This window comes from Gymnoscopelus braueri (assembly GCF_963280865.1).
Source record: "Gymnoscopelus braueri genome assembly, chromosome: 20".
Lineage (NCBI taxonomy): Eukaryota > Metazoa > Chordata > Actinopteri > Myctophiformes > Myctophidae > Gymnoscopelus > Gymnoscopelus braueri.
Window position 1 is genome coordinate 43611743 of NC_137622.1, and position 27894 is coordinate 43639636.

Sequence of the window (27894 nt, forward strand, 5' to 3'; positions counted from 1 at the left end):
GCCGCTTAGCGGAGAGTGTGGCTGTGTAGAGGGGGTCTCCCCGAACGCGTGCGTACCTCAGAAGTTCCGGCACTAAGCACCGTCTCCTGTCCAGTGTCCAATTTGTATAGGCTATGCACTGAAAAGGGCCCTTTTCTGACCCTTGATCTCACTGGACGGCCCGCCACTTTTTTTTACACCTTAGTGCCGCTTAGCGGAGAGTGTGGCTGTGTAGAGGGGGTCTCCCCGAACGCGTGCGTACCTCAGAAGTTCCGGCACTAAGCACCGTCTCCTGTCCAGTGTCCAATTTGTATAGGCTATGCACTGAAAAGGGCCCTTTTCTGACCCTTGACCTCACTGGACGGCCCGCCACTTTTTTTTACACCTTAGTGCCGCTTAGCGGAGAGTGTGGCTGTGTAGAGGGGGTCTCCCCGAACGCGTGCGTACCTCAGAAGTTCCGGCACTAAGCACCGTCTCCTGTCCAGTGTCCAATTTGTATAGGCTATGCACTGAAAAGGGCCCTTTTCTGACCCTTGACCTCACTGGACGGCCCGCCACTTTTTTTTACACCTTAGTGCCGCTTAGCGGAGAGTGTGGCTGTGTAGAGGGGGTCTCCCCGAACGCGTGCGTACCTCAGAAGTTCCGGCACTAAGCACCGTCTCCTGTCCAGTGTCCAATTTGTATAGGCTATGCACTGAAAAGGGCCCTTTTCTGACCCTTGATCTCACTGGACGGCCCGCCACTTTTTTTTACACCTTAGTGCCGCTTAGCGGAGAGTGTGGCTGTGTAGAGGGGGTCTCCCCGAACGCGTGCGTACCTCAGAAGTTCCGGCACTAAGCACCGTCTCCTGTCCAGTGTCCAATTTGTATAGGCTATGCACTGAAAAGGGCCCTTTTCTGACCCTTGACCTCACTGGACGGCCCGCCACTTTTTTTTACACCTTAGTGCCGCTTAGCGGAGAGTGTGGCTGTGTAGAGGGGGTCTCCCCGAACGCGTGCGTACCTCAGAAGTTCCGGCACTAAGCACCGTCTCCTGTCCAGTGTCCAATTTGTATAGGCTATGCACTGAAAAGGGCCCTTTTCTGACCCTTGACCTCACTGGACGGCCCGCCACTTTTTTTTACACCTTAGTGCCGCTTAGCGGAGAGTGTGGCTGTGTAGAGGGGGTCTCCCCGAACGCGTGCGTACCTCAGAAGTTCCGGCACTAAGCACCGTCTCCTGTCCAGTGTCCAATTTGTATAGGCTATGCACTGAAAAGGGCCCTTTTCTGACCCTTGACCTCACTGGACGGCCCGCCACTTTTTTTTACACCTTAGTGCCGCTTAGCGGAGAGTGTGGCTGTGTAGAGGGGGTCTCCCCGAACGCGTGCGTACCTCAGAAGTTCCGGCACTAAGCACCGTCTCCTGTCCAGTGTCCAATTTGTATAGGCTATGCACTCCTTTGAACAGCATCTATCAATTTAGATAAATAATTAATGTTTTAAATCCGTTTTTGTTACACAGAAACATAATATGTGATATATAGCTTCGTTTAAATGCTTAATTTATAGTTTTAATGTGCAAATGAACCGTTTTTCAATGGTTTTCAATGGTTTCTTTTTACTCTAGAGGGTACTCTTATTCTGAAGAGATCGTCCACCGGAAGTCTTATATTTGCTCCGTTATATTTGCTGACTGAACACTGCTCTATAAGCCTCCTTGAACACAGAGAGCAGTTAGCATGATGCTAGGCTAACGTGTTCAGAGGAAGGACAGAGAGCAGAGCAGACACACTGTATGAATACTGTCAGGTTGGTTTATGGCTTTATTATCATCTTTATCCCAGTGTTTTAGGCTTTATTATGGCTTCATATGTTTGTTATAGAGTACAGTGTTATGGAGAGACAAACAAACAAACAAACAAACAAACAATGAATGGAAGAGTTTTAACATCATTCATTATTCAACTACAAACTTAGTTTCTGTGCTGTTATTGGTTGATACTAAACCGTTACATTGTAACGGTTTAGTTTATGGACACATTAGTATCTCTGCTGTTTGGTTACATTATTACATCATCACATCATGTGTCTGTTACAACATGAGGAATGTCACATGTTTCCTTCAATGTTTGTGTTTGACATTGATGTCAACGTGTGTGCGTGTGTGTGTGTGTGTGTGTGTGTGTGTGTGTGTGTGTGTGTGTGTGGACAGTGGACACATAGTATCACTGCTGCTTGGTTACATGTTGTTGTATCAGTGAGATCATGTGTCTGTTACACCATGGATGTCACATGATTAATGTCATGTTTGTGTTTGACATTGATGTCAACATGAAATTTAGCTGTGTGTGGGGGGGGGGGGGGTTGTGTGTGTGTGTGTGTGTGTGTGTGTGTGTGTGTGTGTGGGGGGGCGGGTTGTGTGTGTGGGGGGGGGGGGGGGTTGTGTGTGTGTGTGTGTGTGTGTGTGTGTGTGTGGGGGGGGGGTTGTGTGTGTTTGGGGGGGGGGGTTGTGTGGGTGTGTGTGTAGTAGTTAACATGCAGTTTCATGTGTCTGTTACACCATTAATGTCACATGTTTCCTCCAATGTTTGTTTGATGTCAACGTGTGTGTGTGTGTGTGTGTGTGTGTGTGTGTGTGTGTGTGTGTGTGTGTGTGTGTGTGTGTGTGTGTGTGTGTGTGTGTGTGTGTGTGTGTGTGTGTGTGTGTGTGTGTGTGTGTGTGTGTGGTTTACATGCAGTTTATCAGTGAGATCATGTGGCTGTTACACCATGGATGTCACATGTTTAATGTCATGTTTGTGTTTGACATTGATGTCAACATGAAATGTGTGTGTGTGTGTGTGTGTGTGTGTGTGTGTGTGTGTGTGTGTGTGTGTGTGGACACATTAATATCTCTGCTGTTTGGCTCAGTTTATCACTGAGATCTAGTGTCTGTTACACCATGGTTGTTTGCTTTAATGTTTGTGTGTGTGTGTGTGTGTGTGTGTGTGTGTGTGTTTGTTTAGTTTATATGCAGTTTCAGTGTGATATCATAGATGTCACATGCTTAATGTCATGTTTGTGTTTGACATTGATTGATGTCAACATGAGTCTTTAATGTATGACTGGTTGTGGAAATGCATGGTTATCAGTGGTGGAAAAAGTACTCAAATGTTTTGCTTAAGTAACAGTATCAATACCTCAAAGTAGAAATACTCTGTTACAAGTAAGAGTGAGACATTCAGAATTTACTTGAGTAAAAGTACAAAAGCATTGGTATCAAAATGTACTTAAAGTACCAAAGTAAGAAGTACTGATTGTGCAGAATGAAGTTTTCAAATGTTTAAAATGTATAAAAAATCTTTTGAAAATAGCAGATCTACAAGCTCACAATGCGTCGCATTGTGAGCTTCAAAATATTTTCCTCAAAATATTTTTGAGATTTAGTGGAGTACATTATACAATAGATAAGATTATAAGAAAGATAGATAAGATTGTTAAAAGGATAAAACACAGAAAGCCCTGCGTCAGGGATTGTTTCCATTGTGGTCCTCCTATGTATGTATGTATGTATGTATGTATGTATGTATGTATGTATGTATGTATGTATGTATGTATGTATGTATGTATTCAATTCATCAAGACATTTAAAGACATGATACGATAAAATACAAGACATCAATCAACACTAGTAGCAAAAAACCTTTATGTGCAGTAAACATGTCTATTGTTAAGTTTAGAAGACTGTTCTAGGATCAGTTCCTCAGTACAGACAGGGATCCTCTCATGGAGGTTTAGAAGAAGACTGTTCTAGGATCAGTTCCTCAGTACAGACAGGGATCCTCTCATGGAGGTTTAGAAGAAGACTGTTCTAGGATCAGTTTTACAGTACAGACAGGGATCCTCTCATGGAGGTTTAGAAGTAGGAGAGAGGGAGTCAGACTGTTTGATGTCTGTAATGTGGGTTATATACATAATAGTGTGTGTGTGGATGCATGTTGTGTGAATTAGTATGGGTTCATATGCTGTGTGTATGGTTGCATAGTGTGTTTGTATTGGTTACATATTGTGTGTGTGTGTGTGTGTGTGTGTGTGTGTGTGTGTGTGTGTGTGTGTGTGTGGTTACATATTGTGTACATGGTTATATTCTGAACAATGTTACACAGTTACTTTAGTTACATAAAAGAAAAACAAAACAGACAAGAAATTGTCCAAGCAGAATGAGTCAGATTTAACGAGACATGCATGGTTACCATATGGTGTGTGTACACTTTGTGTGTACAGTACAGTATATGGCTGTATGTAAGGTTAATACATTGTGTATTACATTTGTGTATATGGTATATTGTGTTTATGGTTTTATATATATTGTGTTATATTTACTTTTGTATGGTTACATACGTGTGTGTGTGTGTGTGTGTGTGTGTGTGTGTGTGTGTGTGTGTGTGTGTGTGTGTGTGTGTGTGTGTGTGGTACATTGTGTGTGTGTGGGGTACATTGTGTGCACTGGGTTAGTATGTTAAACATGTCAGGGTTGTTCTCTAAAAGTAGGTCATCATGACATTCTGCCAGGGTCACTGATTACACACTACATGCACAGACAGACAGACAGCATGGAAAATGTTGCTTTTATATAAGCATGGGGCAGGTGACGGTCATGTGTTCTGAGGCATTCTGGGTATTGAAGTACATCTGGTGTAGCCTACAAAGCCAAAGTGCAGTAACTACGAAAAAAAACAAAATCACTGAAAAATGGCTTTTAAAGTGTTTCAACTGGTCAGTCAAATGAGATATCTAATTATAAGTGATATTACACTAATTGTACATCTGTTCTGGAGGTAATTGTTTATCCCCCAGTTAGTAGTTACTGCACGTTGGCTTTGTAGGGCAACTGTGTTGTGACTTCATGGAGAAAATAGAATGTTCTTGATGCATGTTGTCTTTCTATGAGTGAGAGCTGTTTGTTTTGCAAGAACTATAGGCTGGTTTGATAGAATCCAGTGAACAGTCAGCCAGTTGAAACTATTAATGTACTATAGCTGTCTGGGCCGCTATGTTCTTTAGTTCATGGTTTTCAACCTTTTTCATATCAAGGTCCATTATTTAATTCGCCATTTGAGCCACGAAACCACCGTTTGATGAGGTTTAGACTCTGAGACCCAAAACGTAGAATATTTTGTTGTCGTTGGAAACGATTGTCCACAGTTCCACCCATGTTGTATAGATGTTGGTACCAATAGGAGAAATAACAGGCAAACGTTGATCAAAATAACAATTCTTCTACATTCTCTAATTGTGTTAGACTTCTTGGAAATTAAATAATGCAGTCAGATGTTTAACAATAATTTCACTCTTGAGAGTGTAAAATGAACCATTTGGTTTCATTTTACACTCAAGAGTTAAATATGTATAAGGGTCCATTTGGTTACCAACTCTCCATCATTTAGCTGGGGACCACCTGGAACCCCCTCAAGGACCACTGGTGGTCCCCGGACCACTGGTTGAGAACCACTGGTTTAGCTGTGTCTGACATCAGTTCATGTTGTTGAATGGTTGCTGTTGTGTCTGACTTCAGTTCATATTGAATTCAATTCAATTACATTTTATTAAAGTGTCAAATCACAACAAGTTGTCTCAAGACACTTTACATGTAGAGAAGAGACCCGACAATGAATGGTTGCTGTTGTGTCTGACTAAAGGACATACAGAACCATTACATAATAAATGGTAACAGCAGAGATCAATGCTGTCTGCTGTTACCCTGTATTATGTAATGGTTCTGTATGTAGAACACAAGGACATTCAGTAACATTACATGACAAATTGTTGCTGTCGGGGAGAAACCTCTAATCTTCTTCATATTTTAACTTATGTTTTTTCCCCCCTAAATTAATCCTACTTCCTCACTACAGTGTCACATAAAAGTAGCAAAAATAGCCGATCTACAAGCTCAACATGTGACACAGTTTGAGCTTGTAGATCGGCTTTTTTTTTTGTTGCCATTTTTAAATCAGAATCCTGAAAAGTTTTGACAGTAAAAGACATGTGAGGTAGAGAGAGGAAATGTAACCACAGAGAGCAGAGCAAGAGGACATACTTTACATTACATTACATTACAGAACAATGTTATGAAAGCAGACATGTCTTTCTCACTGACACTGTACTTATGTGTGTTGTTAACAATCACACTGTCTGTCTGTCTGTGTTCCACACAACCTTTATGACATACAAGCCTACCGATGGCACAGAATCCTAAATCATGTTTTGGGGGGCGAGAGTTTGCCCCGACTGCCACTCAAAGTGGCTACTGGCCAATCACAGCGCGTCTTTTCCGGGACTTCTAGTCAGAATGTAGTTGTGTAAAACTATCAGGTGACCTGTCAGGTTCAGATGTGTGTCAGTCATTCTGCATGTCAGCCTTAGATTAAAGGTGATCATAAAGTTACGGAGCAGCCTTCCTTCCCCCTGCATGTCTGAACATCTGATGCTTATTTCATAACATTTATGCTTTTATTTCCTCGTCTTTTCCTCTCTGTGAAGGTCATGTGGTTTTGAATTGTATTACCTTTATCATTGTATTTATTCTCTGTGTGTGAAGACCTTGGTTCAAAAAGGTTCTCTATAAATAATTATTTTCAGGCAGGGGTCTTTTTTTCAGCCCAAGGACCCCTTAGCTGAGAGAGAGATGAAGAAGGGACCCCCACTACATATTATTGTATAAAACGGTGTTGTAGATTAAACTCCATACATTTCATAGATAGTTTCATAGACTTGTTTGACAGCACTGTCATCAGTTTTGTGTTGGATTCATGTGTATTTTCAGACAGTTAACCACCTACACCCTCAATAGGCAACGTAGAACACCGCATTGCCGAAAATAGCCGATCTACAAGCTCACCACGGCGTTGTAGCTTGTAGATCGGCTGTTTTCGGTTCATGTTCCCCTCAGAATAGGGATGCCAGGGTTCAAGTGGTTCATGTAAATAAAAAGTTCCTAAAGATTTGGCGGCCCCCCTAGTAGTAGTAACTCTGAGGACCCCCTAGGGGTCCCGGACCCCCTGTTGAATTAATGATTTAATGAGGTGTGTGTGTGTGTGTGTGTGTGTGTGTGTGTGTGTGTGTGTGTGTGTGTTTTTAGATGCCAGCTGCTGGTCCATGGGTGTGAGTCGGCTGGATTTGATCTACAGACGGCTGCTCCTCACTAAGCTCTTCATCCAGGGATGGGGGAAGCCGGAGGACCTCAAGAGGTCAGAGGAACACAACAACACAAACTAACATGACATACTGTACCAAATGTACTGTAATACATGGTGCATTTATATAAACTAACATGACATACTGTACCAAATGTACTGTAATACATGGTGCATTTATATAAACTAACATGACATACTGTACCAAATGTACTGTAATACATGGTGCATTTATATAAACTAACATGACATACTGTACCAAATGTACTGTAATACATGGTGCATTTATATAAACTAACATGACATGCTGTACCAAATGTACTGTAATACATGGTGCATTTATATAAACTAACATGACATACTGTACCAAATGTACTGTAATACATGGTGCATTTATATAAACTAACATGACATGCTGTACCAAATGTACTGTAATACATGGTGCATTTATATAAACTAACATGACATGCTGTACCAAATGTACTGTAATACATGGTGCAGTTATATAAACTAACATGACATACTGTACCACATGTACTGTAATACATGGTGCATTTATATAAACTAACATGACATGCTGTACCAAATGTACTGTAATACATGGTGCATTTATATAAACTAACATGACATGCTGTACCAAATGTACTGTAATACATGGTGCATTTATATAAACTAACATGACATACTGTACCACATGTACTGTAATACATGGTGCAGTTATATAAACTAACATGACATGCTGTACCACATGTACTGTAATACATGGTGCATTTATATAAACTAACATGACATACTGTACCAAATTTACTGTAATACATGGTGCATTTATATAAACTAACATGACATGCTGTACCAAATGTACTGTAATACATGGTGCATTTATATAAACTAACATGACATGCTGTATACGTGGTGCATGTTATATAGCACCTTTATCCTAAGAACTTTACAGTGTGCATTACACTCTCACATTCACACACACACATACATTGTGTTTTTCCATCAAGCCGTTTCGAAAATATGAAGCGAACTTTTGCCCGTTTCCATCCACTGATAAAATGTGATTCTTGGGAGGTAGTTCATGCCACAAAATCCAGCCCCTTCAAGAGCAAAAGTGTTTTTTTGTGAAATATGAAGGTTTTTTGTTTGGATTTTCAAGTGTTCCATTCAGTGGTTTATGCGCAAAATCTTGTTGACGGAAACGCAGTTATTGTCTCACCGACGGCAGAGGAAACCATACAAGGCACCAACCTGCTCATTGGCAGCAATTAGGGGTTCAGTGTCTTATCTACCAACCTGTGGTCCGAGGCCCGATGGCGGGCCGTGAGGATATAACATGTGGGCTCCCAGATAATTGGCAAAACCCTTAACTCATTGACTGCCAACAGGAAATACATGAATGAGTTAAGAAATCAGCCCTTGCCAGTGTTTTGGAGCATTTTTTACTAACCTTTTAAGAGCCACAGAATATTTCGCTCCATGACGATCGACACACAGAGTGTCGCAAAAGACGGAGGAGTGTCTCTGCTTCCATCGCGGGGAAAAAAACGTGTCACCGCGACCCTCCGTTCTTTAGTTATTGGCTGGTGAATATAGCTTGTTCTCGCCACAAACGCAGAAAAAAACAACCAAGCAGAGAAAGATGTATCTCGCCTCCTGTGTTTTAATATGTATTTTTGACGAGACGTGCTATTTTCAACGGCCTAGAACAAGCAAACGGGTGGTCGTAATGAAATGTTCTTTCTTTTCGCGGAAGCACAGTGAACCCCCCGTGATTAGCAACCATCAGGGGATTGTTAATAGTGGAGATAAATATTCTGTGACTACTTCATTAATGAGCTGCTTACTGTTTGTTTGTTTGTTTGTTTGTTTGAGTAATTCTGCAGAATCTTTGAGTTCCGTAAGATCATTGGTGACAGAGAGAGGTGTAAGGACCTGGTCCCCAAAGACTATCCTGTCTACATAAACAAGGTATGTGTCTGTCTGTCTGTCTGTCTGTCTGTCTGTCTGTCTCCGCATAATTGTCCCCGTCAGGTGGAAACATGTCCAAAACCGTTACTTTTCTGGAAATGGAAAAAAGAAAAAATAACCTGAACTCCAATGGATCCAATGTAAAGTGGTTATTATTTAGTCATAAGATCTAGTTAATACTTGTCATTGGTTCCATATTCATAAAACCCACAGACACACTTAAAATTAACCACTTTTACTTTCACTTGTAAGGAAGAAAGAAAGATGGCAGATCTGCAATTTTTTGGCAACTTTTTGTGACACTGTATTATGACGAAGTACGACATACATTTACAAAAACAAAACGACAACAAAAAGTTGAAATATGGAGAAACTTAAGATTTCTGCCCGACAGCAGCGATATAATCCTCTGTGTTAATTTAGCTGTGAGAGTTAGAGTTCTCAACAGGCCTGAACAATTACCATTCTTTTAGGCCCTAAAACACGAAAAGCTTAATGTCCTCAAAGTCACGCATCCAATAAGCTTCGAACTGAGCAGATTGGACCTTCCGTTTCAGAGATAATGGCCAAAACATCTTGAAAAAGGCCACTTTCACAAATTTTCGATTGAGTTTTGGCCATTGTCGTCCGTTTATCTTAAATAACACGGTCTGGGAAGGTCAGACGGCGACAAACTAGATACCTGAGTAAGTTCACATTGAGCTGCATCCAACACATCCACTGCCATTTCCGTCTGCCTTACCGTTAGGTCGCTATAGTCCATGAGCCAGAGCCCCAAAATTGAGCAATGATTATCGAAAGAGTGGGCAAAACCAAACCTATATTAAATTGTTCATAGGGTCAATACGAGTAAATAAATATATGATAACCTTTCCACAGGAGCAGCTTTTTCATGGTTATCACACATTTTGTTATTTTCCCCATACGTACAAGACAGGTCAAAAAATAAAATAAAATGAAAAAGAGTTATCATATTGAAACTTCCTGAGTTGATTACTTACATGAAGACAATGATTTATCGTATTACAAGTTTTCTGAAATTGTATATTTAAATATGCAAATTAGGCATTAGGAAAATATGCCCACATTTGCATAACTTTCCAGAATCAACATTGGAACATTGGACAAAGCCAGAGTCAACATACTTATTTCATTTTGTTAAGATTTTGGAGTCAAAGTTTTTTAACGAGGGAATATTCAATATCTGGCTCAATTTTGGGGCTCTGGCTCATGGACTAAATGCCTAATTTGCATATTTAAATATACAATTTCAGAAAACTTGTAATACGATAAATCATTGTCTTCATGTAAGTAATCAACTCAGGAAGTTTCATTATGATAACTCCTTTTTACATTTTGTCATTTTTTCACCTGTCTTGTACGTATGGGGAAAATAACAAAATGTGTGATAACCATGAAAAAGCTGCTCCTGTGGAAAGGTTATCATATATTTATTTACTCGTATTGACCCTATGAACAATTTAATATAGGTTTGGTTTTGCCCACTCTTTCGATAATGAAATCTTGTCTGGCTCATGGACTACTAGGGGCAGTTGAACATTTATTTTTTGGGGGTAATAGATTTCTTTTTTTCTTTTTTCTTTTTCTCCATGGAAACCGAGGCTCGGCCCGGCTCGACTAATTAGCATATATTTTGGGCCCTGCCTGGCCCGAAAATGTCGGGTAGGGTCGGGTTCAAATCTCATGTTTGTATGGGCTTTAGTTACAGTATGTTCTTATTATTATGAATATCGTTGCTGTCGGGTGGAAACCTTGCATGTCCAAAATCGTTCCCTTTTTTTTTTACATTTGAAAATAGCTGATCTACAAGCTCACAATGCCTCACATCGTTTGAGCAGCGTTTGTAGATCTGCTATTTTCACTACTTTTGTGGGGCACTCTTGTATGATGAAGTAGGGCTTTAATTGATGAAAAAAACATAACTTTGAGACAAAAAAGGTTTATGGGAAAGATTATCACATCAAATGCTGCTAATCTTTCATCTGATTGTCTGTCATGTCCTCATGTATGTATTGCCACTGAGGATTTTAAAGTCTTTCTGGTAGAGCCACTGGATCAAAGCTACCGTAACATAAACCGACTAACTAACATAATGACTGTTCTTGTAGTTGCTACTGTTCAAGGTTCCCCAACAGACCATTGTCACAGCAGACATTAAAGACAGGTGAACACAGCTGAAGGTAACAACGTTAACATTGTAATAATAATCATTGTTGATGTTCCCAGACAGAGGAGCAGTCAGACTGTCTCATCCATGAGGGCTACTTCATCTCTCCTCTGGAAGACCTGGTCCCTGGGATCCTTCCACCAGAGTCTGTTAAAGCCAGGTATCAACCCCACCACACCCCAGTGACCACACTACCACTGAGTACCATATCAACCACACCACACCACACTACCACTGAGTACCATATCAACCACACCACACCACACTACCACTGAGTACCATATCAACCCCACCACACCACACTACCACTGAGTACCATATCAACCACACCACACAACACTACCACTGAGTACCATATCAACCCCACCACACCACACTACCACTGAGTACCATATCAACCCCACCACACCACACTACCACTGAGTACCATATCAACCACACCACACCACACTACTACTGAGTACCATATCAACCCCACCACACCACACTACCACTGAGTACCATATCAACCACACCACACCACACTACCACTGAGTACCATATCAACCACACCACACCACACTACCACTGAGTACCATATCAACCCCACCACACCACACTACCACTGAGTACCATATCAACCCCACCACACCACACTACCACTGAGTACCATATCAACCACACCACACCACACTACCACTGAGTACCATATCAACCCCACCACACCACACTACACTACCACTGAGTACCATATCAACCCCACCACACCACACCACACTACCACTGAGTACCATATCAACCCCACCACACCACACCACACTACCACTGAGTACCATATCAACCACACCACACCACACTACCACTGAGTACCATATCAACCACACCACACCACACTACCACTGAGTACCATATCAACCCCACCACACTACACTACCACTGAGTACCATATCAACCACACCACACCACACTACCACTGAGTACCATATCAACCACACCACACCACACTACCACTGAGTACCATATCAACCACACCACACTACCACTGAGTACCATATCAACCACACCACACCACACTACCACTGAGTACCATATCAACCCCACCACACCACACCACACTACCACTGAGTACCATATCAACCCCACCACACCACACTACCACTGAGTACCATATCAACCCCACCACACCACACTACCACTGAGTACCATATCAACCCCACCACACCACACCACACTACCACTGAGTACCATATCAACCACACCACACCACACTACCACTGAGTACCATATCAACCCCACCACACCACACTACCACTGAGTACCATATCAACCCCACCACACCACACCACACTACCACTGAGTACCATATCAACCCCACCACACCACACTACCACTGAGTACCATATCAACCCCACCACACCACACTACCACTGAGTACCATATCAACCCCACCACACCACACTACCACTGAGTACCATATCAACCCCACCACACCACCCCACACTACCACTGAGTACCATATCAACCCCACCACACCACACTACACTACCACTGAGTACCATATCAACCACACCACACCACACCACACTACCACTGAGTACCATATCAACCACACCACACTACCACTGAGTACCATATCAACCACACCACACCACACTACCACTGAGTACCATATCAACCCCACCACACCACACCACACTACCACTGAGTACCATATCAACCCCACCACACCACACTACCATATCGTTGCTCTATCATCTCCATATTTTAAGTTTTGGTGTTTCTTTCCGTAAATTGAAGCGTTATCATGCTTACAGCGTCACACAAAAGCATCATAAGTAGCAGATCTACAAGCTCGTTTTGAGCTTGTAGATCTGCTACTTATGATGCTTTTGAATTTGAATGAGCGTCTCTCATGGTCTCTCATGGTTTGAACAGAAAACAAAGTGAGCTGACCTTCTGAGGAATTAGTTTGGTCAAAGTTCAGAGAAATGTTTTTGCAGTTGTTTCAAGTTCAGCCTTTCATTCAACCCTGTCATCACAGATAAAAACCTAAGACTGTTAAACTTTGGAGTGTGTGTGTGTGTGTGTGTGTGTGTGTGTGCCATGACCACAGACAGTTTCACAGGACCAGTGTTCGCCCTGCTTTTTATTGACCCTTTTCACCATAAAATGGGAGAATGAGTCACTACCTCTGGTTCCTCAATCATAGAATCAATGAATAATAGTTGGACTTAATATATCATGGCCAGGTATTTATATACAACCCAAGGTTCAACATGGCGTATAGTATATATAGTATATAGTATAGTATACCCTTTCTTCTTATCAGCCTGACTGTTATGGTGTTAGAAGGTACACAATGGAGCCTTTTCACGGTGGCAGGCATTTTGACAGGTAAACACAGCTGCTGATAACATGGAATGTTTGTCATTCAGGTGTTTCTGTGTCAGCATGAGTTTAACTTTACAACAGCTGTCCATGCTGGCACCTTAACCCAGTAAGACCGGGAACACATCTGTGTCTTTTTAAGATGTCTTTGCCCATTCAAAAATAGCAGATCTAGAAGTTTGTAGATCTGCTAATTTCTGAAAAATCGTGAAAGAAATTGCAATTTGGCCGATTCCACACAAGTCTGAAACAGATTTAAAAAAAAACTTCTGTTGCTATATTATCAGTAGAAACATTGTCATGTCAAGGACCCCCAAAAATTATATGTATTTGGCCACGGACCCCAATCTCAAAATATTCCAGAGACCCTTAGAAGCAAAGATTTTACAAATGTTCGCTTTAAAAATATATATACATTCAAAGATTTGCACAAATATTTACGATTTTTCAAAAATAGCAGATCTATGAGCTACTATGAGCTTGTAGATCTGCTATTTTTGAATAGCCAATGTATAAAATAATGGTTTAAGTTGTTACACAGATGCGTTCCCGGTTTTAATGAAACATGCAACGATGTATGTTATTACCTTCAGATAGACACAGAATCACAAGCAGGATCAGAATCAATGTTATTGTCACATCAGAGCTTTACAGGTGTGAAGAAGTGGGTGAAATGAGTTTGTGTGAAAAGCTCCATTATTTGTTATTTGTTGTTGTGTGGAGCAAAGAGAAAAAACAGAAAAGGAACATTTAAAAGAAAAAAAAGATGGGCCTCTGGTTCTCAGTGTGGTGTACTCCAAGGGATCCCCAGCTATTACATGAGTGATAGTTAGGAATCAAACGTGTGATGACTGTGTTGCAGGTTCCAGTTCATAGTTCCTAAGAAGTGGAAGAAGAACAGACCGGTATGCATCCACCTGGCCGGGACTGGAGACCATGTAAGATCTGTACCCTTCATCGTAATACAAACACACCGTGAACATATCTCACACCCATGTTAGCTGATCTCCACTGCTTGGCCTGTGAGATCAAGGATCTATCTTTTCATGCTGGTCCCTTTATAAGCAGTGTTGATTTCGTCGACTAAAACTATGACGAAAAATGTTGGTCGACTACCTTTTTCCACTGACGAAAACTACATAAAAACTACATAAAAACTAAGCTATGATGACTAAAACTAAGACTAAATATATTGACAATTTTGTCAACAAATAAAAACTAGACTAAAATGTTAGGGAGGGATCTAGTGGAGAAGAGACCCAGTAGAACTAAAAGACGTGTCATTGTATTATTTTTGTGGGGGTTTTTATGCCTTTATTTGACATGACAGTAGGCTGACAGGAAATGGGGAGAGAGAAGGGGACAGACTGGAGACATGCAGCAAAGTCCGTCGGGATCGGGAGTCGAACTCGCAACGCGCTGTCAGGCTACATTGAGCCAGGCCAAAGACAAGTCATTTTATGTTTGGTTGCGCTCGGGTGTTGTGCTCTGAAAATAGCAGATCTACAATCTCACAATGTATCGCACTGTGACGCGTTGTGAGCTTGTAGATCGGCTATGTTGTTATATGTGTGTACAGTATTTATATGAGTGTAATATTATGCTATATATGTGTACAGTATTTATATGAGTGTAATAATATTATGCTATATAATGTGTGCAGTATTTCTGGCGCAGACGGACCCTGATGGCCAGACCCATGATCAAAGAGACGGCCATGGCTTCACTGCTGCTGGAGAACCCTTATTATATCCTTTATACTGTAACAACCTTATTATATCCTTTATACTGTAACACCCTTATTATATCCTTTATACTGTAACACCCTTATTATATCCTTTATACTGTAACACCCTTATTATATCCTTTATACTGTAACAACCTTATTATATCCTTTATACTGTAACAACCTTATTATATCCTTTATACTGTAACACCCTTATTATATCCTTTATACTGTAACACCCTTATTATATCCTGTATACTGTAACACCCTTATTATATCCGTTATACTGTCTAACACTTATTATATCCTTTATACTGTAACACCCTTATTATATCCTTTATACTGTAACACCCTTATTATATCCTTTATACTGTAACACCCTTATTATATCCTTTATACTGTAACACCCTTATATCCTTATACTGTAACACCCTTATTATATCATTTATACTGTAACACCCTTATTATATCCTTTATACTGTAACACCCTTATTATATCCTTTATACTGTAACACCCTTATTATATCCTTTACTGTCAAATCCTGAGTGTTAATTCAATCACTTTCGGCTATTTCCTCACGATGCAACGCTGTCGTACGCTGAAGTATAAATTGGGCTTAAGTGGTGAACTGAAGCTAGATTTATACTGAAAATAGCAGATCTACAAGCTCACAAATGTGACACGTTATGAGGTTATAGACTGGTTATGAGGTTACCTCCAAACAGCGCAGTTGTTATTTATGTTGTATTCACACACAGATTGTTTTGATTGAAAGCTTTTAGTCACTAAGCATTATAGCATTATAAATAAGTTGTACACTAGTTTATATCCATTGTCACAGTCTTGTGTTTTAGTCACTAAGCATCATAGCATTATAAATAAGTTGTCCACTAGTTTATATCCATTGTCACTGTCGTGTGTCCATTCCTTGACTTAACCTTCACATGGCTATCGGAAACCCAGAGACCAAATGTAAGTCAACTTATATTTCTATTATTATTAAAATGACACATAGTTCTGTGTGTGTCGGAGCATTTTGGGGTTTCATGTTTGATGTATGTTTTTTTTTTACAAATGCATATGCATGAACATACATGTGTACAAATCTGGGAAAAGGAAAAGCTGGAAAGCTTATTTTCATTGTGGACCTTTTGTAATTGCAGTTAATGATATCACAGAGATGGTATATTATAGATATTATCATTGGTCGCAACCTTTTTCGCCTGTTCATGTGTCTGGTCCCAGCTGTAGTAAGCTGCAGTACCAGAATTGGCCACCATGACTTAAGTTTTCTCTCGGTTCTTGGGGCTTGAGTACTGCAGTTAATTGTAGGCTGTCATGTTGTTGGGAATTGTGGGTATTGTAGTACTGCAGTTAATTGTAGGCTGTTATATTGTTGGGAATTGTGGGTATTGTAGTACTGCAGTTAATTGTAGGCTGTCATGTTGAACTTGGGAATGCTGGGTATTGTAGGCGCTCCAGTTTGAAGAACGTGTCGGACCTCTTTGTGATGGGCGGGGCTTTGATCCTGGAGTCGGCGGCACTTCTCCATTGGCTAGAGAGAGAGGGCTACGGGCCACTAGGAATAACCGGGATCTCCATGGGAGGATACGTAAGTAGATGTTCTAGTGAAATAAAACTTTCATAAAATCTGTGTTCGAAAGAAAATTGAAAGTGTGTGTGTGTGTGTGTGTGTGTGTAGATGGCGTCCCTGGCAGTGACCAACTGGCCTAAGCCCATCCCCCTGATCCCCTGCCTCTCCTGGTCTACTGCATCCAGTGTGTTCACCACAGTAAGATAACACTATATAACCTTTATTCACTGCATTCAGTGTGTTCACCACCGTTTTGTGTGTGTGTGTGTGTGTGTGTGTGTGTGTGTGTGTGTGTGTGTGTGTGTGTGTGTGTGTGTATACACACATGTGTGCTGAGAGGTTGAACACACAGTATAAATAAAACAAGAATTGAACATCACTGTACATGACATACCACATGTTCACTTGCTGGAGCTGTAGCCCTGAACAGTGTTTATTCACACCGTGTGTGTGTGTGTGTGTGTGTGTGTGTGTGTGTGTGTGTGTGTGTGTGTGTGTGTGTGTGTGTGTGTGTGTGTGTGTGTTTTTACGTGTGTGTTTACATGTATGTGTGTGTGTGTGTGTGTGTGTGTGTGTAGGGGGTGCTGAGTAAAGCGGTGAGCTGGAGACAGCTGGAGAAGCAGTATGCCATCAATTCAGTCTATGAGGAGGAGATCGTCCACCTGTTGGAGTACTGTGGGGTAGGTCTCCTTTTTATTGTTTTATTTCTTTATTTATCCAGGATACTAGCTGAGCACAAGAGCTCATTTCCAGCAACGCCCTGCACATAGACACAGACAGACATGTCTATTAGGACCATGGGAGCTGACCAGTACAACCACAGTGTGATACTGTTGTACTGGGAGCTGACCAGTACAACCACAGTCTGATACTGTTGTACTGGGAGCTGACCGGTACAACCACAGTCTGATACTGTTGTAGTGGGAGCTGACCGGTACAACCACAGTCTGATACTGTTGTACTGGGAGCTGACCAGTACAACCACAGTCTGATACTGTTGTACTGGGAGCTGACCAGTACAACCACAGTCTGATACTGTTGTACTGGGAGCTGACCAGTACAACCACAGTCTGATACTGTTGTAGTGGGAGCTGACCGGTACAACCACAGTCTGATACTGTTGTAGTGGGAGCTGACCGGTACAACCACAGTCTGATACTGTTGTACTGGGAGCTGACCAGTACAACCACAGTCTGATACTGTTGTACTGGGAGCTGACCAGTACAACCACAGTCTGATACTGTTGTACTGGGAGCTGACCGGTACAACCACAATCTGATACTGTTGTACTGGGAGCTGACCAGTACAACCTCAGTCTGATACTGTTGTACTGGGAGCTGACCACAGTCTGATACTGTTGTACTGGGAGCTGACCAGTACAACCACAGTCTGATACTGTTGGCCCTTAGGAGCTCCACTGGAGCAGTTGGGGGTTCAGTGCCTTGCACAAGGGCACTTCAGCGGTGTTGGGGGAGGGGTCCATTTGGTTCCATTTGTACACTCTCTGAGTTAGATTAACATTGATGATTCAGTGTAGATTTCGGGTTCCAGAGATTAAAAAAATTAAATGGTGGTCAATGGCCTAATAATGCATATCAAATTGAGTTCCTTGAAATTAAAATGGTTGAGAATCACTGCTATATAACCTTAAAAAAGTCTCTTTTGGGGGGCCCTGGCATACCTTTTCAAATGGGGGTCTTATATGTATCAATTTGTGGCTCCTTGACGTGAAAAAGTGTGTGTGTGTCAGAGGGTGCTGTGTTGTTGTTGTTGTTGTTGTGAGCTTGTAGATCTGCTCTCATGATGATTGTGTCTCAGAGGGTTCTGTGTTGTTGTTGTGAGCTTGTAGATCTGCTCTCTGTAGTGCCATGATGACTGTGTCTCAGAGGGTGCTAATTGTACATTAGGATACAAACGTTTTCAGTCGTGAGATTTTATTTTGCTTTAACCCATTAAGACCCTGAACGCATCTGTGTCATTTTTAGATTTCTTCGCCTATTAAAAAATAGCAGATCTACAAGCTCATAGTGCCGCGCTATGAGCCTGTAGATCTGCTATTTTTTTTAAATGGTGAAAATGTTTGCAAATCTTTGAATTTATACTTTTTAAACATGAACATTTGTTCAACCGCCCCAAGTTCTCCCACACAACCATCCTTCTCCGCTCTCTACACTGGCTCCCCGTAGCGGCTCGCATCCAGTTCAAAACCCTGGTGCTAGCCTATAGGGCAGTGAAAGGAACAGCTCCTTCCTACCTCCGGGCTATGGTCGATGCCTACACCCCTGCCCGACCACTTCGGTCTGCCACCTCGGGGCGACTGATTGCCTCGTCACTCAAGGGTCCTTCTGGCCGATCCACACGGTCACGACTCTTTTCTGTTCTGGCCCCACAGTGGTGGAATGAACTTCCCACTGATGTTAGGACAGCAGAGTCACTGCCCATATTTCGCCGCAGACTGAAAACCCACCTCTTCAGGAAACACTACCCTTCCTCTCTGCCTGACCTACTTGTTGTTACTAGTTGTACGAACGCTTGTTTTCTATTGCTGTATTGTTTATTGGATTATTGGATTGTCTATTGGATCTTGTTTAGTCGATACACTTATTTGTTTTAGCTCATGCTCATTTGATTTAGCTATTTTGTCTCATCTGTTTAAGGAAATAGGTAGCTGATATATTGCACTTTTACCTTAGCGCTAGGTATACTCTTGGTTGCTTGTTTTTGCAGAAAATGCACTAAAGACTTCTGGTGATTAGTAGTTTTCGTTCCCTACCTATGTTGAATACACTTATTGTAAGTCGCTTTGGATAAAAGCGTCCGCTAAATGACTGTAATGTAATGTAATGTAATGTAATGTAACATTTGTAACTTAAATCTTTGCTTCTGGGGGGGAGGGGAGGGGGAGGGGGGCTGGAACAACATAATGAGTGTTCAAATGATTTGAGTTACAAATGTTCGCTTTAAAAATATATATTCAAAGATTTGCACAAATGTTCAAGATTTTTCAAAAATAGCAGATCTACAAGCTCATAGCGCGGCACCAGAGCTTGTAGATCTGCTATTTTTGAATAGCCCAAATAAATGTTAACATGACACAGATGCGTTCGGTCTTATAATGGATGAATCCATGAGATCAGCCAGGTATAAATCAGGTGTTATGTCTCTGTCTCTCTGTTCAGGCTGATTCCTTTAAGATGGGTCTGGACCTGCTGAAGAACTCCCCGGACGGTCTGGGCTCGCTGGCTCACCTCCTGGGCCTGACCCGAGACAAGGAGCCCAGGGGCCCAGGGGCCCAGTCTGCTCACAGGTCAGGGGTCGTGGGTGGACCGTCTGACGGGGGCCGCGGTGCTGCTGGAGTGGACACGCTGCTGTCATCTGGAACAACACCACGGTAATGAGAGGTTCAGTGTTGTTTGTCTTTGGCTGTAGGAGGTAGAGTTCTCAGATACTGCCCGAACCCGACCCTACACGACCAGACGTTTTGGGGCCGGCCTCAACATCTATGCTAATTAGTCGGGCCGGGCCGAGCCTCGGGTTCAGTGAAGAAAAAAATATATTAACCCCAAAAAGTACATTTCAACTGCCCCTAGCGGCCTAACGGTACAACTGCCCCTAGCGGCCTAACGGTACAACTGCCCCTAGTGGCCTAACGGTACAACTGCCCCTAGCGGCCTAACGGTACAACTGCCCCTAGCGGCCTAACGGTACAACTGCCCCTAGTGGCCTAACGGTAAAGGTCCTTACACACCGGCGAATGTGGCGAATATACGCAAAATTCGGACTCGTTCCGAATAATTAAAAGACGCTTTTTCGCTTCGCTTTTCCGCTTTTTCGCGCCATGTACGCTTGCATTGACTTTATAAGGTTTTTAAAAAAAGCGTATTATTCGCACGGAAAAATCGCCCCGGTGTGTAAGGACCTTAAGGGTGACAGAAATGGCAGTGGATGTGTTGGATGCAGCTGAAAGTGAACTTTACTCAGGTATATAGTTTGTCGTCATCCGAACGTCTTAGCCGGTGTTATTTAAGAAAAACGGGTGACAATGGCCAAAACTAAAACAAACACAAATCGGCGAACCTCGGGCCGGCCCAGATAGGGCCCGGGCCTTACTTTTCAGGCCTGTTGAGAACTCTAGTAGTAGAGCAGTGTTCATTTCGTCGGCTACCATTTTTTTTCACTGATAAAAACTTGACACTGTAGGACTGTCAAATAAATAATCGAACCTCAAATGATCGTCAACTTTGGTAGTCTAGGTCAGATTTCATAATTCTTTTTACCCTGTTGCCAAATCGTGCTAATTTATGTTTTCTGTGTGCCCAGCTCAAACATGTCTATTAATGCCTCAGAATGGACCATTTAAAGGGTAAGACCACTTTAGTAGAGGTTTGGGTTGTGTAGTTACCTTGCCATGATGTAACTCCAAAGGTGGGCAAGAAATCAAAAATAATTGCTCGAATTGATTAGAAATTGATAATTCAAAAGATGCTCCTCATTGACTTACATTGTACGGTAAAACAACTCTTAAAGTCACTCTTTTAGCACATAAATGAACCCAAACATAGCTGATTCAGACAATCTAGAGCATCACCAAACCCAGTACTGTTTGTTTTTTTAATAAAAATGTCAACTTACTTTTTTTTTTACTTAAATTTTTATCCCACGATTTTGTAAACCTATTTTTTTACACCCAGTGCCAATTGTCTATGTAATCCTGGGCACTACCTTCCCTCTGCCAACGGGGTCATACCTATGTTCCCCGGACCTATGTTCCCCTAAGGTTATGGTTAGGGTTGGGTGGTACGGTCCCCTGCCAACCTAGGGAGGCCAAGGGCCGAGCTCATGCCTCCTTCAATGCATGAGAGCCAACTGACCTTCTTGTCACCTGACAGGGGGGAGTTTCCCTGGTTGGACGTAGCGCGTGGAAGGAACACGTTATTCCAACCAGTTCCCTTCCCCTCCATCAAAAAAAATATATGTCAACTTCCTGTTGATTTTACTATTTGAAGATCTGGATCCGGATCCGCCGATCCAGTCCGGGTTTTCTACTTATTAAAAATGGCAAAATCAACAGGAAGTTGACATTTTTATTTAAAAAAAAAAGTTTTGGTGATGTTCTATATTGTCTGAATCAACTTTGTTTGCGTTCGTTTTTGTGCTAAAAGAGTGACTTTGAGAGCAGTTTTACCGTACAATGTAAGTCAATGAGGAGCATTTTTAGAATTATCAATTTCTAATCAATGGAGCAATTATTTTTTTATTTCTTGCCCACCTTTGGAGTTACATCATGGCAAGGTAACTACACAACCGAAACCTCTACCAAAGTGGTCTTGCCCTTTAAAGATAGTGGCCACCACCATACTGAAATGTATAAAAACATATCCTTTTGACTAAACAAGGTAGAAACTTGATTGCATTTTTTTTAGGTTGAATTTTTTTTTGGTTGTCATATATGAGGAATCCAATGCCTTATTCTGTTTAGAGAAAACCGACGAAAACCGCTTACAAATCATATATATGTGAAAACGAGAGAGAGAGAGAGAATATTGGCCCCTGCAGTAGAGGACTTTCCGGGACTTGTTCTGCCAAGTCCCGGAAAAGACGCGCTGTGATTGGCCAGTAGTCAGGAAGCTTACCTTCTCCAAAATGGCGGCCACGATCAGGTCGCTCCAATGAACTGCAGAGGCCAATGAGGTATCAAGGTTTGTTTGTTTGTATATTTATTATATATAGTGTGTCCTCTTAGCATCCTCCATGCTGACACCAGGCATCAGAAGAGCTCCGGCCCGGCCCAGAGCCCTCCTTACAGGCAGTCCTTACAGAGAGAGTCCCTGTGCTTCATGAAGGGAGTGATGGATGAATGCACTCACATGGCCAACTTCTCTGGTTAGTAGCACCACACGCATGCACATCTGTCTGTCTGTCTGTCTGTCTGTCTGTCTGTCTGTCTGTCTGTCTGTCTGTCTGGGCTGCTCGGAGACAGACCTGATAGATAGATGGACCTTTCGTATTATGTTATTAGAATGCCTTATTCTTCATGCAAACTCAATTACAATATTGCCAAACCTCAAATAAAATATTGCTGCGCCCAACATCTGTCATCACACATAAAAGACAAGAAAGACATGTGTATTTTAAACAATCTATTGTTTGGATGTATATTATATAGACGTGATACAAATTCCAACCGATCTTTATTGTCTCCGCCGAAGGTGGAGAATATGTTTTCGCTTTATGTGAGCAAACATTGTTAGCCAAGCTAACATTGGGCAAGCTCCACGTGACACGTGTCAATTTGTTGACACCAATGCCTCTGATTGGCTAGAGGGACGCGTGACGAAATAAAATTCTATAAATAGGTGTGTCACTTCAAAAAGCCCCTACTTTTTGAAGTGAGGTAAAACAGGATCAATCAGACTTGATTGGAACAGTACCTTCAGTAAGTCCAAGTCACCCGTCTGTGCGTGTGTGTTTCCCTCTGAGAACACCTAACATTGGTCAAGCAAAGGCGCAGAAGGCCAAAGCTAAGAAAGCATACTCATCTACAATTGTAACGTAGAAGAGGACTAGAGTTGAAATGATCCCACAACAAAGCCGAACTCTTAATACGTGTCAATATGTTGACATCAATGTCTCTGATTGGCTAGAGGGACGCATGACGAAATACAATCCTATAATAAAAAGGTGTGTCACTTCAAAAAGCCGTTTACGTTTTTGAAGCGAGGTAAGACAGGATCAATCAGTCTTGATTGGAACAGTATCTTCTAGTCCAAATCACCCGTCCGTGCGTGTGTGTGTCCCTTTGAGAACACCTGACATTGGTCAAGCAAAGGCGCAGAAGGCCAAAGCTAAGAAAGCATACTCATCTACAACAGTAACACAGAAGAGGACTAGAGTTGAATTTTTAAACATTAGAAGACAAAATATGATTTTGTAAATCATTTTTTTTTAAATAAATATTTCTTTAACATACACCTTTTTATTTAAGTACAGTATATATCTTTTACTCTACTGTATCTCATTAGTTATTGCTATGATAATATAATTGCTATAGTCTGCTGGCGGAGACTTGTGCTCCGAGGAGCACATTTTCTAGTTTACATATCAGTTGTATTTAGAGCTAAATTATTAGCCTCAGCGTGTCTGCCAGTGTCGGCCACAGTTTCACGTAATGATGAAAATAGACAATCATGCCTTAATGTCGTAGGAGGCAACAGACCGAGCCTCCAATGTCGCTGTATTCATTCATAATATATTGATCACATGAACGCCACACAATAGCCTAAATAAGTCTTACCATCACCTTGATAAGGATACAGTATGGATGAAATCTAGCTGTGACAAGTCCAGCTGCCTAGCATCTTCCTCTGAATCTTTCTGTGACGCCTTTAACGGGCTCTGTGTCGACGACATGGCTCGGATGGACGTGCACGTCTTCAACTCAGTGTCTTTGCGCTGGAGGAAGTTGCCCCCGGTGACACCTGCAAGAGGAGAACGTCACCTTGAGCTTACATCCGAGAGCCATCTCCACAGGACTGTGCTGATAGGAGATATCATCTACCTCTTTACAGGGTCCAGTTCCTTCATTGTGCTTTATGCATTTGATGTGGACACCCACAGATGGTCCAAACCCGAGGTTTTTCCCTTGGCCCACTCTGGGAGTGGGCGTGCAAAGTTTCACAGAGACACGGACACACAGACGAACAGACGGGAGCATTAAACATAGTCTACGGCCCACCGCTGACCCGCATTCATCCAGACAATAAAATAAAATAAAATGACTCACTGGCACAGATTAATAAAGCACAGATCACAGTAGAGTTCTTCACGGGTCCAATAAAACGGACCGAACCGAAATGGACCCCTGAATTGTGGTCCCATTCTGAACCGTTCCAAGATTTTCTTTTCTTCAAATAACGGCACCGAGCCAAGTGGACCCGTGACAATTTGGTCCGATTCCGATTGGTTCCGAGATTTTACAGACCCGACACAGACACCCCTTCAAAAAAGCGCACATGAAACGAATACAAAAATAAATAAATAAATAATGCGCAGATCGGTAGGCTATTAATTTAATACGTTTTCTTTGTCTATAAATGTGGACTTTATGAAATAATAGCAGACCTATTGACCAATGACAATATTTTGATTACAAATTTGCTTTCACCTGGTTGAGGACAACAGTGTCGGAGGAATCCATGATTGCACATCTGAGTTTTCAAATCAGCCTGGCAGCTGCAGCTGACTTGCCTTGCAGTATGGTGCGCAAACTGCACATTCATTGCGTAGCTCAACTTTTTTAGTTTTTTTCGCTGCTGTAATCGGATCGCAGACCAGCATAATCATCACAAAAGTTAAAGTTTCTCTCCTGATCAGGGTCTTTTGCGGATCCACTCGGGTATTACACATAATGATAGACAGACCCGAGTTCCGAGGTAATAGAACCGATACCGACCCGACCCAGAGTGATTTTGATAAAATATGGATCCGACCCGTACTCACCTGCCCGTGAGGAGCCTCCACCGGGAGGACGCAGTAGAGCCTTTGTCCTATACTCCTCCCACCCAACACTAAGGGACCTGAATATCGGGTGGGGGTGGGGGGGGGCGATAAGGGACCTGGATATTGGCAGGGGGGTGGGGCTACAATCTAATCTAAAATCTAAAATGTCCCTTGTTCCTTGCAGTTCCCGTGGACCCCAGCCTCATCATCGTGGTCCAGGCTAAGGAGGACGCCTACATCCCTCGTACGGGAGTCCTCAGCCTGCAGGACATCTGGCCTGGATGTGAGGTCCGGTACCTGAACGGAGGACACATCAGTGCCTACCTGTTCAAACAGAACCTGTTCAGGTAACCTCAACATTCTACCTGTTCAAACAGAACCTGTTCAGGTAACCTCAACGTTCTACCTGTTCAAACAGAACCTGTTCAGGTAACCTTAACATTCTACCTGTTCAAACAGGACCTGTTCAGGTAACCTCAACGTTCTACCTGTTCAAACAGAACCTGTTCAGGTAACCTCAACGCTCTACCTGTTCAAACAGAACCTGTTCAGGTAACCTCAACATTCTACCTGTTCAAACAGAACCTGTTCAGGTAACCTCAACATTCTACCTGTTCAAACAGAACCTGTTCAGGTAACCTCAACGTTCTACCTGTTCAAACAGAACCTGTTCAGGTAACCTCAACGTTCTACCTGTTCAAACAGAACCTGTTCAGGTAACCTCAACGTTCTACCTGTTCAAACAGAACCTGTTCAGGTAACCGTAACATTTAAACTGTTTAAACAGAACCTGTTCAGGTAACCTGTAGATGGATAGATGTAGTGATCGACCGATTGTGTTTTTTTTTTCGGCAGCCGATATTGAGAGTATAGGGAAGTCCGATGGACGATCAAGAACCGATTACCTTTTTTTGTTTGTTTTTTTCGGCATCAGTAATAATGTGAAAATAAAAACAAGCAGAACTGCCCTGGCTGCTAGTTTTCTCCCACAAACTAACAAATCTACAAGTTATGAACCTGTGCTTTGATACCAGTGCACTTGCTCATGGACATAGAAAGCTGTGATTGGTGTCCTATCTACAGATAGGCCAAAACAAATACTAATAATAATCGGCTGAAATTGGACTGATATCCATAAATCATTAGATTCAGAGACAAATCGGGCAAAAAAAAATTTAATAACATATATATATATAACAATAATATATAACAATATATATATAATATATATATAACAATAATATATATTTTAACTCTTTAACTGCCATGGACGCGTTTTCGAGTCAATGGTACTTGGTCCACATGGCCATTGACAATTGAAAATATTAGGGAAATATTCTGTATCTCGGCTCCTGTGTTTTACTATGTATTTTTGGCAAAACATGCTATTTTCAACTTGCCGCAACTATGGAACGGATTACCACGTTCAGCAATTTTTTTCCCCCAAATGTGCGTGTAATGAGGGGATCACCGTGTAGACAGCGTTCACAGAAAATAAAGGTAGGTCAAAACATTAGCTTTCGCTGGCACTGGGGTGACAATTACAATTTTACTCTGGCAGTTAAAGAGTTAAAGACAAATATTGGCGCTGATTAATCGTCCGGTAACTTAATTAATCGGCCGGCCCCCCTTCAGCAACTCTGAGGACCCCCTAGGGGTCCCGGACCCCCTGTTGAAGACCCCTGGTCTAAACCCAGTGTGATTGTGTCATCTCCAGGCAGGCCATCTACGACGCTTTTGACAGATATCTTCACAAGTATTCCAACACACCGCCGTAGCCACGGCGACCTCCGAGAAGACCCCTCCCTCACAGGAAGTGACCCCAGGGCTACGGTCCAATCGGCAGAGACCATGTGACTTGTCATCCCTGTCCCGGATTGGCTTGGAGAAAAAGAACATCTCACTTGAAGGATTTAGCATTAGAAATGCTGGGTGCTAATTTTACCTATTTTGTATTAGCATCAGTTCCAGCCAGTAAATGTACATGTTTAAAATGCTGGCCTCTTCTAATGAGATTATGGGTATTTTTATAAGGAAAACATATTAATAGATTATATGACCTCTAGTTATGAATAGATTATGATATTTATGGCATGTTTAAACTCATGCACAGAAAAACAAACTGCCTTTCATTTGACCTATATGGAGATTTGGGTTTTGTTAACGGCCTTAAACTAATTGCAGTATTTAGGCGTTTTCCATTGAGTTTGAGCCCTTGTGGAGTGTGTGTGTGTGTGTGTGTGCGTGTTCCAGTCTGCATACAATGCCAAATATAATAAATGAATTAATGCCATGCATTTCTACATGTCCCCATCCTAGAAAGTAAACACAAAAAACGTACCATTAACATAATGGAACTCTGAGTTAAAGGCACAGTATGTAACTTTCCCCTGTGTTTACGTAACACAACAATACTTT

General features: G+C 42.0%; 1 protein-coding gene across 1 annotated transcript; it reads left to right on the plus strand.

The window, feature by feature from the left end:
• Positions 1–1692: 1692 nt before the first annotated feature.
• Positions 1693–27894, plus strand: LOC308076515 (protein ABHD18-like). The gene is made up of 14 exons (XM_080416846.1): positions 1693–1767; positions 7076–7184; positions 9017–9101; positions 11349–11449; positions 14519–14594; positions 15320–15406; positions 16330–16355; positions 16857–16995; positions 17086–17175; positions 17556–17657; positions 20157–20368; positions 22721–22860; positions 25661–25823; positions 27194–27894. The coding sequence occupies exons 2-14, from the start codon at positions 7093–7095 to the stop codon at positions 27252–27254; spliced, it is 1374 nt and encodes a 457-aa protein (XP_080272972.1). The 5' UTR covers positions 1693–1767; positions 7076–7092; the 3' UTR covers positions 27255–27894.